This window comes from Neopsephotus bourkii, unplaced genomic scaffold (genome assembly GCF_033783945.1).
Source record: "Neopsephotus bourkii isolate Nb327-2 ecotype Australia unplaced genomic scaffold, CSIRO-AGI_Nbou_v1 NB_1630, whole genome shotgun sequence".
Classification (NCBI taxonomy): Eukaryota; Metazoa; Chordata; class Aves; order Psittaciformes; family Psittacidae; genus Neopsephotus; species Neopsephotus bourkii.
This window is the reverse complement of record NW_026902105.1, coordinates 2,452,474-2,473,161: the sequence shown is the minus strand read 5'-3', so window position 1 is coordinate 2,473,161 and position 20,688 is coordinate 2,452,474. Positions and strand designations below refer to the sequence as shown.

At 44.7% G+C, this 20,688-nt stretch overlaps 1 protein-coding gene across 1 annotated transcript in view; it reads left to right on the top strand.

Annotated features, from left to right (window-relative positions):
• Positions 1–20,149, top strand: part of NCALD (neurocalcin delta) — a 59,003-nt gene extending 38,854 nt beyond the window's left edge. The window contains exons 2-4 of the mRNA XM_061373264.1: positions 3,801–4,197; positions 11,013–11,118; positions 11,383–20,149. Of these exons, the coding sequence (XP_061229248.1) occupies positions 3,820–4,197; positions 11,013–11,118; positions 11,383–11,480 (582 nt within the window). The 5' untranslated portion in view covers positions 3,801–3,819 and the 3' untranslated portion in view covers positions 11,481–20,149. The remainder of the gene's footprint in view (positions 1–3,800; positions 4,198–11,012; positions 11,119–11,382) is intronic.
• The last annotated feature ends 539 nt before the right edge of the window (positions 20,150–20,688 follow it).

Here is a 20,688-nt window from a genome sequence, read left to right as displayed (position 1 = left end):
GGTAAAAGCTGTACATGAGCAGCAGCAAAGTGCTGACAGGAGCACATGATAGAATAATTGTTCATTACCTCCCTGTCCAGTCAGCTCTCCCTGTTTGAGGAGAAGGGTGTAACAGCATTGATGTCCTGTCTGCACACAACCTACCGCATGGCAGGAAAGTCAGTCTGTGTGGAGTCAGTCACTACTTAACTTATTTATTCTCTTAGATGCTGAATTGCCACGGCCTGTCAAATAGCTGTCTTCAGTCTCATCTTAAAAACTCCTCACCTAGACCTGATTAGAGCAAGCTCTAAGTGTTTGCTGTATGGTGTGGTACCTGTGACGTTTCCTGCAATAGCCAAGAAAGAAAGATTCTTTCCATAGAACAACACAGCAGTGATGTTTTTCTTTCTGATCATCTATGGTTGTTGGTTGAAATAGTATTAACCCTTCAAGACATGGACATTTTTTTACTAAACAATATTGCCTTCAGAATTAAGACCTTAATATTTTTGTACACCATGTTGTCCCATGTAGGAAGCCGTTCATGTATGTTATGTGTAACACCATTGTATCAGAGGAAGAAATTGTAGAAATGCAATTAAACATAATCATTAAACACTTACTTTATCTTTGTTTTGTATACAGCCAACATCTGTTCCTCAGTATTGTCAATGTTTTACTTTGCCACCATGATTGCCATTCACTGTTTACTTGCTGCATTTTTAACATTTAATCATTCATTAGAAATTTTAAAGATCTACAGAGGTAATAAAGTGTGAAAAGATGCCTAAAATTGGGTTGAATTTTATTTCATTCTGTGCATTTCTTGCTGTCATTGTTAGTTGAGATTCCCTTAGCTCCCTATACTCTGCCTGTAATCTAATCTGTCCTGAAGAGGCAGGCAGCAGTGTATGAAGTGATTATAAGCATCTTCAAGTGTCTTCAAGGATTTTCTGTACTTGGACTGCAAAAGCATTTTGCTTTGTGTTGATAGAGTGGACACAATAAATCCCACCGTTACAGTTCTGAGGACACCAACTATTAATAAGGAACAATCTAGAGGGCAAAGAACATGATACAAATTCATCACAAGGGGACTCAGAAATAATCCTATTGGTTTTGACTGTGTTGCCTGGCATCACAGTGGCTGTGAATTTCAACCCTTTGCTGCAAGTCAGGCAAGGTTAGCTCTCCCTCCTGCCTGGAGAGCATGGATTTTTCTGACTGCAATGTTTTGCAATGCAGTGCTTTCCGCTATTCTCTATTTTTTTATTATTTGGATAAATATGTTGCACCTGCAGCCATGTGCAGCTGTAAAGGCATCATTTTTTGAACTGGAACACATTCTTTCTGGCTACCTCTTAAAGGCCACTGCCTGCATGTTACCTCACTGCTTCATTTGCCATAAGACTCTGGAAGTGTGAAAGCTGAGTTTTGCTTTTTCAGATGTTTGGGATATTAAAAAGCAGCAAAGGATTAGATCACTACTGCCAGCTCATTCCTACTGCAACTGGCTTGCACATTAGTCAGAGATCTTCCCTTTCTGCTCTAATGGTCTGAAAAGTGAGCAGTCCCTGGGGCTGTGGAATAGCTGCCCACGTGGGTGTGGGTAGCTGCTAGCTACTCAGGGGATTTTACTGGTTTGGTTTGTATTAAACTGGTGCTGCTCTAAACTAAGCCTGACTACTTCATTTGTCCAGTTGCTTTTCCATCCTGCTGGTAGACCCTGCTCTTGTTGTTTTGCTTGATATAAACCCGTCTGGCTGCCCTAATGTAATCCGTTCACTCAGCTAATTCCCAGGTTGTTTATTATGGACCCTGTCCAACTCCTGCTGAAGACAACACAACCTTCAGCTGCCTCGGCAGCTGCTGGACCAGGCCTATAAAACAGGGATTTTTTGCTGTTTTCAAGATACTCAGAGCTTGGGTTACTTAAAAACTGTTCAATATGTTTTGATCAGGATGAAAGGATGAAAGGTAATTGAAAAAAACTGCCTTTGAGGTGCACCTTCTATTTTCCAAGCTTTTTGTAGACACTTTGGAGGAAAAGACATTATTTGGAACAAGGTAGTCACCCAGAACCCTGAAATGCTCAGGAGATGGAGGATGGTCAGGAAGGACTTCTCACCCCTTTCAGCCTCCTCTCTGTAAGCAGGGGAGCCTATTGTCCTTCAGTTGTGTAGGCAACAAGTTTAGACTAGGTATCTGTTCTACCAGCCAGCCACCAGTGGATCCTATGAAAACATAGGAAGATCTAGGATGGATCCCACCATTTTAACCTTGTGAAATAAAACTTTTTAGTTATTTCCATCCAAGAACACAGGAGGTTAAGGATACAGGCCTCTAGGTGCCTTGGGGAGCTCAAATTCACCTTGGGGAGAAGGGGAGCTTCTCACCACAGGAAAAAATTAGCATCAACTGGGGGGGGAGCATCAATTTCTTCTTCCCAGTTCCAAAGAGGAAAGACAGTAGATTTGCTTCAAACAGTGGTACATTTCTCACTATCTGCTGCTGACATGTAATGATACTGTATTATTCTTCATTTTTAAAAGTATCACCTTGGTCTAGAACAGACATTTTACTGAATGCTCATTATAGACATTCCAGTGTTCATAAATCCATCTCTGTGGCCCAGAGACTCTATTCTGACATCAGTGTGGAAGTCTTGTATAGATTATTTTGTAGCTCTACTTAAGCTATCCATACATCATATTTTCGTTGTGACTGTCATTTGCATGACAAGTTCTCAGGCAGGTTTGTCGATAGCGAATAGCTAATTCAAGTATAATGTTAAGCTTCCAGTAAAACTGATGATGTTGCCTTTTGGAGCCAACTCATTCTGGCTCCAAAACTTAAACCCAAAGGGCATCAGTCATTAGTAAATCTGCTGCACAACGTGGTATGTAGCAACTTGCCTTAAATAAAATGTAATTAAGGTGATTTAACATAAGCTGTATCCAATAGTATTCCTTAATGGTTCATTTAAGGGAAATGAATTGCCAGTTTTATTTTCTGGGTACTTTTTCTTCTCTTTTCTTTTTTTTTTTTTTAAGAGGTTTTTGTGTTGCTTTTTTTTCTCAAAGACCTGTGACCACCCAGAGTACTGTTACTTAGTAATAGATCCAATTTCTGGTTAAAAGGAGAATAAAAAACCACAGTAATAGTTTAGGGTAAGGGAATCCATCTTTGGTAAAATCTTTTTAGATTTTATGTGCATTTTGAATTAAAAGTGAAATTTGGCTTTACCAAACAAGAGGCAACTTCTGGGTTGCTCTGTTTGGTTCTGGCTATAAAGATGTATCTAGAAGGGCTTTCGAGCTCTTTGGTTTCAGCGTACACTGCAGTTACTCCATTATCCTGTTTTGGAGTAAGACCAACTGAACATGGCCATTTGTAGCAACCTGGTTTCCACCAGAGGTACAGACAAATGTATCTCATTCAGGTCAGATCCTTCAGAGGGGTGACTGGGATGGAGGGCATGCTGCAGCACAAGGCTACTGGTGAGCGACACCTTGCAGCATCCATTTCTTACCTAGTCACTTCAAAGGCAAAGTAAGATGGCAAAAAATTCAACGTAATTACAGTTTTCCAGACCATGAAAAGATAACGCAATCAACATGCCTTTAAGGCTTGTTAGTTTTCTTACAGTATACATGTCATAGTGGATTCTGCCCAAAGTTTTGATCCATTCCCAAGAATGAACTATCATCAGAAAACTCAGAATCCAGCACACTGCTTTTCTACAGCCTCCAAGCTAATAGTTATTAATTATTAATAATTAAAATACCAATTCATGTCTGGGGTTTTTTCCTCTGCAGGTAACATTTTGACACCAATATGGGAAAGCAGAACAGCAAACTACGCCCTGAAGTCATGCAGGATTTGCTAGAAAGTACAGACTTTACAGAACACGAGATCCAGGAGTGGTACAAAGGCTTCTTGAGAGACTGTCCAAGTGGGCATTTATCTATGGAGGAGTTTAAAAAAATATATGGGAACTTTTTCCCTTATGGGGACGCTTCTAAGTTTGCGGAACACGTATTCCGCACTTTTGACGCCAATGGAGATGGAACAATAGATTTCAGAGAATTCATCATAGCCTTGAGCGTAACGTCAAGAGGGAAACTGGAGCAGAAGCTGAAGTGGGCATTCAGCATGTATGACCTGGACGGGAACGGCTACATCAGTAAGTCAGAGATGCTGGAAATCGTGCAGGTATGTGCTGCTTAGAGGCACCTCTTGGCCTCCCTCCTTGCAAGCAAATTATGAAGTAATGTTGCAATGAGACACTGAACTCTGGCAACATTTGTGGGTTTATGATCTTGGTTATAACTGCGTGAATATAAAATGTTATTTCACTTGGCAAAGATCATCTCACAGTTCAGACTACAGCATTTGATATCCATTGCAAGTCCTTCCTGAACAACATGCTGGGAAGTTGTCCCTTGGGAGCTCTGCTGGGCTGGAGCACAGCAACTAACCTGATGATAAATGTGATTCTGTCCTCTGGGAAATCACTGACAATTAATTACAGTTAATTACATTTGGACCAAGTAGACATCCTAGATCAACCAGGTATTGTACTTCTAAGGAAAGCAGGCTCCTTACACAGTAACAAACAAATCTAATTTGAAATCATGCTGTTATGAAGAACCAGCTCACATATTTTAAAAGGTGTCTGTCTGCCTAATTCCAGTAAGGTCTGCATACTTAGCATCCTACTAGCTGTCTTTGTATTAAGTGCCAGGGTAGATAAACCTTATATGGGTAGACAATGATTCCATACACAGCTTCTCAAGATGTATTTTCTTGTGGTGCTAGTAGGAGTCCCACCTCATTTTGGCTTCCCGTAACATGTTTTTGTCCTTGAGGCACATCACTCCACTGAAAGCTTTAAAACATTTTTGATATGGCAGTGTATTTACACAGCTTGAAGCTGTATAGTGCAGCCCTGTTAAAAAAAAAAAAAGAAAAGAAAAGGCTGTTATCAAGATCCTTTCCTTCCACAGAAATTTTGAAGTGCTAACAGTGGAGTGTATTATGCAGACTTCTATTTGTGCTGGAAATCAAGGGAAAGGAGTGCCCACAAATTACAGGCTGTGATGGCAAACTGCACATATGGAGTCAGCCTACTCCATTGCCTTTCTACCTTGGGCTTGTCTTTCTACCAGGGCTCTTCTCATGTCCTCCAAACGGTAGCTAACAACAGCACTTTCACTGGTTCAGCAACACCAGATACAATTCTCAGCTGCAAATGTAGGGTTGTGTCTTTCACTTACTCTGTTTTGCCTTCCTGTGTCTGAGTAGAAGAGCAGATAGTGTTCAGATGCAGAGACCTCCGTGCCTCTGTGCCATGGCAAGCACCATGGAATATTTGAATTAGAAGATACTCTGTTCCTCACAAATCTTCCTCTCCCCTCCCCTGGCTAAGGTAAACAGGTTGTCACTTATTGTTTTTCTAGCAGTATTTCTCCTCTTGAGAAAACAGAGAATCCCAAAAGGACTAGCAAAGTACAAAGCAAACACAAGGAGCCAAACCCCAGCAAGCTCCTGCTTCTCAGGAGGAGACGCTTCAAGGAACGTAGGACTCCTAGCTGCTGTTCAGCAGCCCAGGAAGGCCTCAGTGCTGAACGGCATCACAAACCCCTAGGTCAGAAGATTCACAAAGAGGGTGGACAATAAACACATCAGTGGCTGGATTCTCTGTAGGGAGCCAAGCAAGGAGCAGCAAAGCTGGCAGCATTTTCCAGTTACCCCCGATCAGCTCATGAGCATATTTACAGGTTGAAATGCTCTGACTCCTCTTCATAATCATGTTGGTACCAAATAGTAGCGTTGTTCTTTACAGCCATTATGCCATCATCAAATGAACCTGAAGCTTAGGGATCAGTGTAGGACAACATTTATCTAGTTTGTACATCCAACCCAAAGCAACACTTGGGCTGCATACAGCCCTCAGCCTGGTGCTCTTGGGAGATTTGGCTCCCTCTTCCTTTCAGATTGCAACTGTGTGATGCTTTCTCACATTTGCTCTTACTCCACACTTTGAGGGACCACACAAGCAGCAATTATAGAAGTAAACAGCCTCATTTGCCTGAGCAACAGTGATTTCTGTACCATGGACCATCAACAGTTTTCCAAAGCTAACATTTCTGTGATGGAGCTTCTCCCGAGGCAATGTTCTTGTTGATCTCACCTTGTTCTCCCAGTTTTTATGGCCACAGTGATCTGCCTGTATTGTACTAGTCACCTGTAGCTCCTCCCGGTGGGGTAAGATTTGTTGTGTAGTCTCTGGAAGCATGTTTGGATGACATGTGAAGCTGAAGTAGATGAGCACATTTTCTGGATTTATCAAGAGGTTCCCTTGATATAGAGTGATTAGACCTAAAAAACAAAACAAACAAACAACAACAAAAAAACCCAGCTAGAAACTATCACTTTCATTTAGAAAAGATTATTGGTTTTTAATATGGAAAGACAGGATTCTGTATCAAATGTCTTCCTGGAGGCCCTTAGCTATCACAGTCTTTCTATAGTGAAAACCAGAACTCTGCTATATCTCTGATATATGTCCCAGAAGAAACTACTACAAGTCCCTTATCTAGCATACATTTGCATATTGGTATAGCAGGATTTATTATGTTTTCATTGGGGTTTTTGCATGAGACAATACATTAAAATGAATGCTAATGATACACCATCAATCTAAAAGTCTTAGTTTCAGAGAAAAATACTGCCCTCTGTTACTGTGGGATTACTGTATCTTAAATAACGTAATGACAAAGCATGCCTTTCTTCTTTTTCGGTCTGCTTTTCTTTGTGCTTTGAAGGTTGTCTCTGTAGTGATTTTCAGTGTTATGCTGAGGGTCACTCGCATTGCCTTTCCCATGCTCTGGCTTAATCTAACACCACTGCAGGCAATACTGGCATTGAATTCTTGCTCAACATTGCAAGAAGGCCCTTGTGGTAACAGTGGTAGCAGAAGCAGCACTGGAAAAGCAGAGCTACTATAGGATAAGATGGCTCATATCACACAGAAGCCCTAATAGTGGGTCAGCTGCTGAGGGAATAAACATGAATGGTCCATATGAAGCCTGTTTTCTCTGCAAAGGATGGGACAGAGGGCAAAGCACCTCCATTCTGTTAAACTCTGTTTACCTGAAGTGCTGTTAACCATGTTTGCATAGCCTATCATGGACTCACCATGCCTATCCATGCCCTTAGACCAGTCTCCAAAAGCAGCTCTCTGCCTAGAGCTGGCTGCACACTTTGGAGGATCACATAACATGAAGGACTTTAGTGGTGGGCTGATTAGGCTCTGACGATTGCACAGCTTAACGAAAGAAGGTCCATGGGATACTGCTCCACCTACCAGGCACATCTGCCAAGTACTGTGGGAAGATGCTTCCTAGCCTGCCCTCTTGACAGACCTCACCACAGACCCTCTCAGATTCTCCTGCTCTAGAAATGCTTTTCATGTCTCCCATATGTTTACCTATAATCTAAATAGCCCAGTCCACTCAAAAATAGCTGCAAACCAGCTAGAATATTTGTGTTTGTTCCACTTGCTGAAATGGGACATATTTGGTGAGTCTCTTAAAATAAGAGTTCAAATAAGAGATGGAAAACCTTGTTCTAAGGATACGTTTTTTCACCATATGGAGTCATAAGGCATCTGAAGAATACTGAACTGAGAGACGAGAATAACGCTTCCAGTTTAATGCAGACAGAGCACACACGTTTCACTTGCTGGGAGGGCTTATTTGTAAGCCAGGAAGAAACAGAAGCTGATATGGGAAGAAGCAGAAGCTGATTGGGCTCTCAGTAAAGACAGTGTCAAAAATCCCCATGAGATTGAGAGGAAAGTAATTATTTCAGGCTGATTATTCATTTAATGAGACTTTTAGCTGTCAAGATTTATTTCAACAGAGTGAAAAAGATCTACTGAAAATTTGTGCTGTCATTGCTGCCATTACTGTAAGTTGCTCTGACACTTTACCAGCTATAGCAGTAAAGTGCAGCCCCAACAAAGGTTTCTGGGTGGCAGCTAGTGACTAGGAACCAAACCTGTGAGCGTGGGCAAAGGGGTGAGATTTTCCCTAAATCACCCTTCACCACTCATCCACATGCAGGTGGGAAATCCAAGGGGAGAGCCCAGCAGGGAACCAGCCAGTTCAGATGAAGCTGGAGGCTGTGCTCACTCCATCAATGCACACAGGGCTCTAGAGGCACCGTGTCTTGGTGGCACTGAGATGCCCTATTAACAGAAAGTCGCCCTGACTCGGATGGCTAATAGGTAACAACCTCCAAACCTCCTGCTGAATACCACCAACGGCTTTCACTCAGTCCAAGGGCTGCAAGGCTGAGGAGTCATACACCACATAAACTGGAGGCCCTGCAGCCTTTCAGTACCAGGTTACAGCCCAGGGTTAGTAGAGCCCAGCTCCGTATAATTACCACATGAAACCAGCTTCCTTTCAAAGCTTGCTCTTTCAGACATGCAATAAAGAGCTCTGTGTAGCTTCTCTGAATTAATACGGGGCAAGGCTCAAAATTCTTAAGCTGGCTTTAGCTGGCTTTTACTTTGGGAAAACTTCCCACTGAACTTCTGAGTAAGGACACAAGAATTTGTCCAGAGTAACCATTTTCAGCATGAAAGGAACGCTCACTATGTTATTCCCATCTGGCTTTCCTAGAATATCTCATCTGTTATTCCCTTCACACGCCTCTGTGAAAAGGACTCTGTAGGATGAAGTCATCCTGAAGTGCTTTTTTTTTTGTCCTAAAAATCTGCATATTCTTACTATGGTTACTTTGATCAGGGTAAACACGCCTGCGCTCCTTGTTCGGGCATTCCTCCCACACTTTCTATGCAGATTCTCTGCTTTGCCGTGCTCTCACCCAGAGCGAGGGAATGACCCCTCCAACTCTCTTCCTACCCCAGACAAAAGCCAGAAAGCTTAAGATGCTAAACATTGGCAGATTTACAAGCCTCATCTCTGCTCTGACCCCTGCGAGCCTTGCATGCTGATGAGGATGAGGAAGGTGTAAATTCTTACTGTCCACCCTCCTTTTCTTCCCTTACTGCCTCCCTCCTCCCAGCTCCCTTATCCCCATGTTTGTGTGCTTGCATGTTCATCCTTCTGTTTCCTTGGTTATGAGATGATCAGGGTAGTGTGGACAGCATCCCTGCCTCTACTGAGACTCTGCCCAATATTCCAGCACCTTAATTCTCTTGAGAGTCTTCGGGCACTCCTGCAGCACAAAACATTATGATATCAGTGATAGTGATGATGATGCGGCTGCTGATGATGGTGATGATCATCATGATGATGATTAAAAGGGTGCCCACCACTTTTCCGCTCAGCCAGCAGCTGTTCATGCTGAAATGTTCTGCTACATTCCCCTGGTTGCATCCACAGCCAGCACTACAGACTTACCAGAGGGCAGACCAGGAAATCCAGTTCCAGCGTTGGTGACATAACTGAGGAGCAGATGTTTGATTGCGCTGAGCATAAACCATAAATAATTAATTAAACAGAAAAATGCCTTTCTCACTGTGTAACTCTTCAAGTTATTTAAAGGCCAGGAGCCTGGAAGGTGAGCTGCTGGCAGAGGAGAAGCCAGCAACATGGCCAAGGAAGTGGATGATCCCTAGTCAGGATGTAAATATCTGTGCTGCTTAGCAGCATCCTCCAGCTGGTGAATTTGTACTGTTACGTTTCTGAAGCCAGCCCTTGCGGGCTGTGGGCCAGACGATGGGAGTGTGCTAGGAAGAATGGGGATAGGGAAGATCCAGTGAACAATCTTGGACTTGAACCAAAGACCCCCCTTTCCAGATCAGGAGGAAGTGGAGAACAAACAGTTAAGGAAATCATACCCTACAGCAACCACATCTGCCCTAAGTTATCAACTGATGGCTGCAGGCACCGTGTTTTGAGGGGGAACAAGAATTTGAATCTTTGAAAGCAAGCTACCCACATCTATAGAGCTGGGTTGGAGGGCAAAGTGACTGCCCAGTGCAGTGCCTGTCAACCAGAGCTTTGATTGGAAGCAGAAGGAGCTGGTCAGCCCAGGGCAAAGCTGCCTTGCTAGGATGTGCCAAGGGGCCAGAAGGGGCCAGAAGGCTCCTCTGAGGCCACCACTCTGCAGTCATCTGTCTGCTTCTGTTCTCACAGCTGTGTGGCACCACAAAGGTATCTGATGAAAAAAATACTTGGGTACTGGTACTGCATGCTCACATGTGCAGGCAATGTGTGGATGACCAGTAGAGACAACTACTCATCCTTGGTTTAAAATTAACAGTACCTCTCATTTAGGGGCAGCTAGTACCATCCGTGACTAATGGATTTGTCTGTGCAGAGAATAGCTGTGGGTAGCACCAGTGGCATGTGGGATTAGACACCTGCTCTCTGTGGAATGAACTGTGAATGGGGTTATGGGCTGTGCATGCATGCCAATCCCTGAGGAAAAGGCCACCTCCTTGCTGGTCAAGTCTTCATTATCTGTGAGACATGGCGAATGCAGGAGCGAGTCACTGCCTCCCTGTGGGCAGGGTGCTGACCAAGAGGGGAGAGACAGGAGATGGGGGAAGCAAAGACAGGGTGAGGGTGATAGGGTGGTGAGGATGGAGCCCGAGTAGTTGAAGCACGGAGGCACATCACAGCATGGGACAAAACCTCAGCGGTCTCACCGTTCCCCCTGGGCTCTGGGAGCTGCCAGTGCCTAATGTGCTGTGAAAGTGATAAATTCATCTCAAGTCTGGCTTAATACAGAAAAATGTAACCTCGGTCCAAACCCAGATCGTGTTTGACCATGACTAAATAAGGAAACACAGTATTCTATAAATGAGCGTCCCACTGAAGAGGGCAGCTGCATGCACTGGTGCCACGCGACTCCCTTCAGCATCCAGAGAGGAGATCTAAGATGATGTTCCTGGGATATTTTTTGCCTATTTCTGTCACCAGGAGAAAATCTGCATTAAGATAATGTGTTTCTTACCAGCTCTTTGCTCCTATCGTATCACACAGGCAATCTATAAGATGGTTTCTTCTGTAATGAAGATGCCGGAAGATGAGTCGACACCAGAGAAGAGGACAGAGAAGATCTTCCGCCAGATGGACACCAACCGTGATGGTAGGCACCCTCCAGATGCCTCTGCCCCTGTGCTGGGTGGCTGGGGTGTCCTGCCTACGCAGAGTGACCCCTCACACCCACCACTCCTCCCTCGGCTCCCCAGGCAAAGCCATACCACACACAGCCAGTGGGGTGCAGGCAGGCAGGGCTTTGCCTTGTGGGGTTGCTTTCCCTGGGATTTTCCTGGAGCTCTCCCCATTTCCTTCCACCAAGGCTTGGCATGTGTGCTGCGACATGTGCTAAGCAAACGTGTTTCTCTTCTAGGAAAGCTCTCTCTGGAGGAGTTCATCCGAGGCGCCAAGAGTGATCCATCCATAGTCCGTCTCCTGCAGTGTGATCCCAGCAGCGCCGGGCAGTTCTGAACCCATTTTTGGATGAATTCTGTATCTGCTTTTTTTTTTCCCTTGCCAAACAACATTCATGGTAGTGTTGCCTCTGTATGGCCAATTATGCCTTCATTTGTGGCATCTTATAGCTTCTTTTGTTGTGGATTAATTATAAGAATGCTGAATTGCTCTTAACAAGTTGTCCAGAGCACGGGCAGTACTGTTTTAAACAGATATTGTGGTGTTATAATCGTTTTAAAGATTTCATTTTGGACTTTTTTGTTTTAACGTGTCTGTTTTGGAAAGTACACGTTGAGAAGGAGTGAACCAACAACAAAGCCCTTGGCAGCAAGACACACTGACAGATCTTAGATTGCTGCTTTAGTCACTGAGTATTCACTCGCAGGACCCAAAAGCGTAGTCAAGATTGAACTAAAGTGGTTGTGATGGGTTGGGTGGGATTCACCTGGAGCTCTTCCTCTCCTGTCCAGGAGGCACCAGCTGAGGTCAAAGACAGGATAGGGAGGAAGTATGAAAGTGCAAATCGTGTGCAGGGAGTATTGCCTGCATCCCTGCTCCAATGCCTCATTGATTCAATGCTGTGAACATTTTCCAGGTTGTGAAGGAGAAGGGGCAAAAACAAAGGTTGACTTTTTTACTAGGTTTACAGTGGTTGATTTCACGTGGCTTTGTCTGAAAGTTCAGCAATCTGCAATCCTGATCCCCAAATCCACAACTGACGATACCTCTTGCCATTTGGGATCAGCAAAGGCAGACACAGAATATGGAAAACTGGGTCTTGACAATGAATTTAAGGGAGATACATGTTGAATGTGAAACTTTCAGGTTAGTAATAAAGCAGTTTCTACTAAGGAGAGTGGGCATTCATGTGAGGAACTCACAGACACCTGCAAGCAGCTCCAGCTGAGGCACATCTGCTGCCCGAATGCTCTTTCATAGAAGAAAGTTTTGGGGGTGTTTTGTCTCTCTCCACATAGCTAACAGAGTTTGTAGGCCTGCTCTTAGGGGAAGGCTGTCATCAAAACTTGTTTTAAACATAAAATTGTAGCATTTACATTTCATTTATTTAGTAAAGTTCAAAAACTCTGTACTGAAATGAGGAAATGGTACGCTTTATGGTATATTTATATATATAAAATTAAAACAAAACCAAGATCAGCTCTTGAGAGAAATGTTGAATGTTTATCTTTTCGCCTAGATGCAGGAGTTCTGAAATCTGCTGCTGCAAAATTTCATCCTTTGGTCAAAGTTGCTGTAAGCAAATCTAGTTCACATAGGTGGGATTTCTTAGGGACCTTATCAGCACTGCCGCAACAGAAAAGCTTTAGCGACAGGAGGCATTATGCTGACCAAATTGGCATTAATCTGTCATTAGCTGAAGCCTGCTCTGTGATCCTGTTGGAGAGGTACCCGTGTTGGCAGTGCACAGCGCGGGGAATTCATGAGCTCGTTAGAGTAACCCTTTGTCTGATCGGCAAGGTTGGCGTTCTGTCAAGTGACCTTGTAGATGCTAATCCCCAGTAGCCTTAATTTAAAATAAACTAAGTAAAATAAGTCTGCTTTGCAGATGTTGGGTAGCTAAGTGCTAATCAGAAGTCATGAAGAAGTAGCTGGGTATGAAGAGTTTTTTGTTGAACACTAGCTAGCATGTACAATAACTGAGAGAAAAGAATCCTAGACTGAACTTTTCCATACGGTTTGCTTTGCCAGGTGTGAAGTGCAGAGTATATTAAAATAAAACATAAACTGAAAATAACATTGCTAATCAGTTGTACTAAAATTATTCTGAGTGGCTAATTACACTCAATGAATGTCATCCGGCACACACCTTTGTCTCAAATGATGTGTGTGGGAAAATGAGGAGGCATCAGAGGCTCAGCCACAGACACAAACAGATTTCAGTACCTAGGATATTTAGCTGTTACAAGCATCCCTGACAAATTTTGCACCAGTTCTTCCAGCTGATAGAAATCTTCCCTATATCTTTCTCCCTAATATTCATTAGACATCCTGTGCACAAATCTAACCCCTCAAAGGACAGCCTGTGCCTGCCTCCTTCAAGGTAATTTTCAGATTTATCTGGAGAGGTTCTGGCCTGTATCCATCTCCCATATCCATCACCTCATGCCGTGTTCTCCCTTAGTGCTTTGAGGGCAGTTTTCCAGCAGGACGAGCCTGGCCAGCCTGCTGGGATTGCTGCAGGAAGGTCAGTGGGCATGCACTGATCAGCACCCACTCTAGCAGGCAGCAACAACCAGTCCCACTGTCCCCACCACTCCCAGGCACTTCATCGCCACTGCTGCACAGGCAGGACTAGGTGACACTAGTGGAACCCTCCTGAACTTCTAACGTACTGGCTCAGTGCAGACACCCACATCCAAAGCAGCCCAGACCTACAGCATTTACTGAAGGTGAACTGGGACATCTTCCACAGTTCCATCTTCTGAATGTTGTGAGAGCAGATGCATGTGACTGAAACTTTTAAATCCTTGCTTTTTATTGAAGCGACTGCATTCCATCTCTTCTTATTTGATAAGATATTTCTAGCCCAGAACCTTATCTCTCCATTTGTTGATGCTCGGTAGTTTTGGGGCTTTAAGGCCAGGTTTGCTTCACGTGTTACAACTGTACAACACGTGTTTGAAAAAACCCCTGTGATATAACCCCAGGCCAGTGGAGGTGTAATTCTTCCCACAGTTCACAAAATCTGGAAGAATAAGAATTAGCCTACAGCTGCAGAGGATATAGCTGGAGATAAGGCTATTGTGTAAACACTGACAGAGTGAACTAAGGTTATTCTTTTACCTAACTACCACTGATGGTTGGTATTGGTTTATATTATTAGCTATTCTTTTATTTGTCTGCCTCCGCATGTACTTGAAAAGTGATTGATAGCTGGAGTTGTGATAGGAGTATCTGCAGACCTGTGCCAGCAGGACAGAAGTAGTGAGATCCACCTTGACTGGAATTTTCTGCTTTGCTGCTATTCCCACTTGCAATCATAACTGCCTTCATGAACAGAATTACCTATCCTGTATAAAACAGCACAGCGAGTCAGACACTTCAAGCAATCAGCAGTATTTCCATGCAGGAAGGATGGCAGGCAGCACATACTGCTTCACATCACTTCTCAGTTTTGTAGATGAATTCTCCAGTAGCAGTGCATGTGAAAGAGGTAGCCTTCACTCATGTGTTGTCCAAAGGAATTAATGAGTACATCCTGCATGTAGACTGAATCCATGGAAAATGCCAGTCCCATTTATTCAGCATTCCCAATCAGCTTGCCAAGCTCTGGGCCAGAAGATGTGAAGTGAGGACTGTGGCTTGTGTGATCTGCAGGAGCCTGATTTGGTTTAGGGTGCTTTGGGAAGGGAAAAGGGAACACAACGCTTGCAAAACCAGCACACACCAGGTTTTTGTGAGCACTTACAGTTTGAGAGGGGCTGAGGAAAGGCCTGTGTTTCAAGATTATTTGAAGCCCTGTGAGTTCACAGCAGTGGATGCTCCTGAGGTACACGGGGCTGTGCTGTTCTTCTTGCTGTTCTTAGGAGCTTGTAGGATTTTCATCTTATTGTTAGTACATTTTGTCTCTTGTTGCTCTCTGTTACTAAGCATGACCTACACATTTTGTAGACACTGCTGCTTAAAACAGTAAGCTGAAAGTATGCAACTTCTGTGGCTGAGCTCTATGTGCAGAAGTATGGCACACCAGCACCAGAAATGGTCACACATGACCAAGTCCCCATGGTTTAATAACTGCCCCTGCGGGCTGAACCCCAGCACTCGTCAGCATGTGCTCTGGTCAGTGGTGGAAAACGTGCAATAATGCAGCTTACCTTGATTTTCTTTCACTGCAGACCAGGCTAAGTCGCATTACCTTGCATTTGCTGTGGGCTGAAGTGCACACATGGGCAGAAACCTCAGCTCAGCTGACTCATGGAAACTTGGTGAACTCTGGTAACTGATGCTGAGCCCTAATCTGCAGACTAATCTGAGAACGTGGCCGTGGCTGAACGTCTCTCAGTCCATGTGAACCAGGGAACACGGTGACAACTGGCAGGTTCCTTGGGGCCACGTGGTGGTGGGGAGGGAATCTCCTGCCTCGGAACAAATGGTTTGAGCTCAGCTGTCCCCCTCCTTTTAAAACTCTCTCCAATTTTGTAGCCACGCTGGTGCAGATGCAATATGACAGCAGCGTAGCGTGGTCAGGATACAGGAGGCAGCCTTCAAAGGGTCTTCCTTTTGAAGCCTAGTGTACAAGTGCCAAGTGAAACGTGTAGGGGAGGGCTGGACAACCCGCACCTCTCTTTGTCTTTCTCATGGTGTGCCCTCGGTTTCCTGGCAAGGTCTTTGGGCTTGGAGTTGGGCGTCAGGTAACTGGTGCAAGGCAAGTCAAGAAGACAAGTTCACCTGCCCTTTGCACAAACATTTGGGTGCATTCTTTGCTCTGTGTCTCACTGGGTGGGATCTCATGTAGGAGTCTTATAGGGGGGAAGTTGGTTTCCTTGGTATCATGGGTAGAACTTGTGCTTAGAAATGCAGAGACACTTGGCAAGCACAGACAGCAGTGCTCAGAGCTGCATGTGGAGTTTTCCATTGACTGTGCAGTGAGCAGATAAGACACAAAGCAGTGATATGTCAGTCTCATGGTGTGATGTGCTCTGAGATACGGCTAGACCAGAAACGGCACCGTCTAGCTGAGCAGTTCTGTCTGCTCTGTATTCAGGCAGAAGCACTGACAAAATATGCTTTTGAGTATCTTCAGCATGAGCATGCAGCTGCAGTAGCAGCTCTTTCTTACATATAAGCAACAGTGCTGTTCTCCAGGGCCAGGTTAAAAGCCGAACAAACAGCTTCCAGGAAGAGCATAAGGCATTTCCTAAGTGTATCTGAGGGCAAAACATTGCCTGCAGGAGCTTTCTTCCTGGTGGTAAGCAACAAGGAAAAGCTCTGTTTGGTTCTGAAAGCCCAGGTAATACTTTGCAGGCTGGGGAAGGTGCGAAGAACAGCTGTGTTTTAAGTAAAGGGAGGGAAAAAGCAGCAGGGTTTGTGAATTGACATGGAAAGCAGTGACACTAGAAATCACATCCATTGCTGAGGGGCTGCAGAAGCCAACAGGTGCCTCTGGATTCAGAGCAGTAGAATGATCTGTTGGATGCAAAGTCAATCTCCTTGTTCCTTGCAGAAACCAACCCTGGCTACCATGGGTGTCTCAGTTAGCAGCACCCCTTATTCCAGCCTGGCATTTGCTGCTGTTGCTTCCAAATCATCCATATTGAGAAGTTGTTTCAGGTAGAGATTTTCACAGGATAAAATATGAAGCCCTTCAGATATACTCTCCTTATCTTAAGAAGTAATAGCTGAAAGGGCCAGATGTGAGAGGCTTCTCACAATGTACGGAGTTGATTTCCTCATTACTCCCACAGGTCAAAAGTTATTTTAATGTGTATACTTGGGATTAAGCTATCACATGTAAAATGCTGACTAATGCACAATAAATAAGACAAAAACACGATTGGGTTGTAGTGAACAATGTGAAAAGGCTAGAGAAATGAAACGCTCTAAGAGACATCACTGCCTTCAGACCAGGGGCTGAATTTGCAAGGTGAAGCCCCCTTAAGCAATAGTCAGCACAGAACAGCTTCTCTTCACCAGCCCAGTCTGTGGGACCTCCTGGGCTCTTCCATCCCCACATCGCCATGTGATGAGGATGGGAACTCTGGCTCAGATCATATCTAAGGTCATCTGAGCTTATTCAGCCTGCTGAGTGCTTCCGAGATCTCAAGGCATGCAATGGTCACTGTCTCTGTAGCATTCTCTTACTGTGCAGCTGAGACACATCTTAGATCTTCCCCTCTTGCCCTGACCTTATACCAAAGATGTTCTCACCTTCCAGGGCAGGCGCTCAGGGTGTCTGGCTCTCTGAGGCTTTGCTCCCATCTCCTGGTTGGCATCCCCACCCGCTATGTGAATGGGTAACAAACATCAGCCCTTGATATCTGGAGGAGCCAACCTTGATGCGCTTGAGCAGCTGCTGGTTTGGTTCCCAGCCTTTGGTCCTCCTGTGCGTACCTTGCCAACCACACTATATTTCCCACTATTAAGTAATGGCAGTATGAATCATTTCAAGAACACACTGAACCTCTGGAACAATGTGGTTTTCATGACCGTGTATGTGTTTGTTGAGGCACTGCAGGCTGAACCTGACTGGTGCTCGCTCTCTGCTCCCATGGTTCATTCCACCGGGGGCTGGTTTCTTCCAGGCAGGAGCAGTATCTTGCAATGCATCACCATGCAGCGTGCAGTGCCCCAGTGCTGCCGGAGCACCCAGAGGCTGTGGACCAAGAGATCATTTTGTTGCGGCAATGTCAGGTGGAAACTGTCAAAAACACGTGTGGAGAGTGTGACCTCTGGGTTTCTCCTCCCTGGGGACAGGGGCTTCAGCCGTACTCAGGGTTGGCCTCAGGCTCCCGCAGCGAGCAGGATGATGGTGATTAGCAAACCCACCTGAGACAATCCTCTTAGATTCTAAACTTCATTTGTGCTGTTAATTGGCTGCGCTCCGAGGGAAGATTAACGGGTCCTGTGTGGTTGTTTGGGGAGAAGTCACAGTTCCCTGACAACACCAGCTTTTTATTCCCTGTCAGGAGCTTATTCCCATTTCCGGGGCAACCAAACAGTTTTATTAGTGTCTGGGAGAAAAGAAAAAACAGAGTTCCAATCAGAGAAGGATCTAAGGAAACTGTCCAAAGACATCATGCTCCATGTTAGCCATACGAATGTGCTACAAGATCATGTTGCTTTGGTATTTTTTGTTTAATTTCCTCGTTCATGTTTTAGTTGTGTTCATGGCTTGTTTGTTTATTAATTTTGGACTATCTCAGATTCGGCCCTGACGGTTGTTTAGCTCCTGTGCTAGCAAAAGTCCCAATGATCCCAAAAGCAGAGCTGCCTGAGCAGCTACTAGCAAGGTGGGCTCACTGTGCCTAGTAAAAACGAAGTGCTTAGTTATGTTAGGGATTATTTTTGTCTGCACATATGCTGCAAGGGGACAGATTGAGCCGCATTTCAATATGCTTATCTCTTCCACTTGCTCACTTCAATTCTGTCTGAGCAGTCTTGTAGTTAGTATTTGTATACTCAGTTCTGTTCTGCTCTTGAATCAGAGGAGACCAATATTGGCCTCTTCTGATGGAAGTACTTGATACCTTTTGAGTTTTAAATATTGCTGAGTGAATGACGTGATGGATGCAAAAGTAAATAGTTGTACATTTGTGTGCTGGTTTTGGCTGGGGTGGAGTTAATTTACTTCATAGTAGCTGGTAGGGGCTATGTTTTGGACTTGTGTTGGTAACGCAGTGTTGGTAACGCAGAGATGTTTTCCTTACTGCTGAGAAGTGCTCACACAGAGTCAAGGCCCTTTCTGCTCCTCACCCTACCCCACCAGTGACTATGCTGGGAGTGCACAGGAAGCTGGGAGGGGACACATTCAGGAGAGCTGACCCCAACTGACCAAAGGGATGTTCTATACTGAGTGATGTCATACTTACCATATAAAGGGGGTTAATAAGAAGGAAGGGGGATGTTTGGAGTGATGGTGTTTGTCTTCCCAAGTAACTGTTACGCGTGATGGAGCCCTGCTTTCCTGGGAATGGTTGAACACCTGCCTGCCCATAGGAAGTGGAGAATGAATTCCTTGTTCTGCTTTGCTTTTGTGTGCAGCTTTTGCTTTACCTGTTGATCTGTCTATATCTCAACACACAAGTTTTCTCACTTTGACCCTTCCAGTACTCACCCCCATCCCACCATGGGGAGAGTAAGCAGCTGTGTGGGGCTTAGCGCCAGCCGGGGTTAAACCACAACAATTTGTTTGTGTAAACTGGAGCAGATGTTTTGATGCTGTAGAGAGTAATAAATTGAGATAAGCCATGGCCAAAGGCTGAATAGATCCAACTGTCCTGTTCCTGTTCCATGACCATTCCACAGGGAGAGCTTTATCTCTGTTCCCTCAGGCTGTTTCTACATTGCAGTGTCTAGTAGATACCAGATCTAACTTTCAATAAGCTACCATGGGCAAACTAACTGCAGCAGCATGGAGTTCAGCATATCCTGTGTCTTGGCAAAACCAGATACCTCTCTAGATGAACACTTTGTAAGCAAACCTACATATTCTAAGGAAGACTTTTATGACTCAGAAAGAAGAGGGATGTCTATGAATTAAATTAATTTGGTCCTCATATTTTTCTTATGGCTGTCTAGAATTGCTAGTGTCCTGCGTGCAGCTGCCTATAGCTATTGTGATGTGTTAATCCCTGCCCCCCAGGTTCTGCTGTGAGCAAATCTGGTGATACTCCAAGTCTCCAGCCAGCTGTCAGCCAGGCAAAGCCCATGGAAAGGCCTCTTGTCAGGGAGACTGAGGACAGCTCTTGCTGCACGCTTTGGGAGCGCGTAACTGCAGAGCGACATGGTAAACCTACCCGGTAAAATGGGAGTAGAGGATTAGGCCATCAGAGGAGGTGGAGAACTTGGCGAAGAGCAAAGTATGTGTTTTGTGCCCCCCAGCATGTGCACCAGTTCCCCTGTTATTAACTTCCAGTTAGGACCTTTCTTGAACTCTTAGTGTCTGAGTAAAGTTTTCTTATGCTGATAATGTATTTGTATTATGCAACGTACTCAGAACAAAACAGATTATCTCTCTATGCCCGTCCTCTTGAGAAACTGTTCTCTCTGTACATATGATATGCAGAATGTATGGAAGTCTTACCAGCGTTGGTTTGCATTTTTAAGACTGTACTACTTAATGTGTGACACTGTTGTGTTCTCGTAGTGGCATCTTTGGTGTGAGATGTAAAAACTATTTTAAACGATTCTTCTTCTTTTTATTGTTCAGCTTTTAGCGGTAGCACCAAGGACTGCATGTTCACTAGAATCTATTGGCCTTTTCAAGGACCACCATAGCTGCACACAGGCACTGGTGTTGCACCCGGAGCACAGTACCTGTGTTCTCATTTTAATAAGGGTCAGTTCTGAGCAGAAACTAATTCTTCCTGAAAAGTCTTGTTTTCTGTCCTTCCCTCTCTCCGACTCAAGCTCCCTCCTCCCATGCTGTGTGCAAGTCCTGGTTGCCAAGGAGACCTGAGAGAAGGGTCCCCGAACCCGGAGCACGCTGTGGGCCCAAGTACCAGGCTTCCTTACCCCTCAGCTCACCCGTGTGCATGCTCAG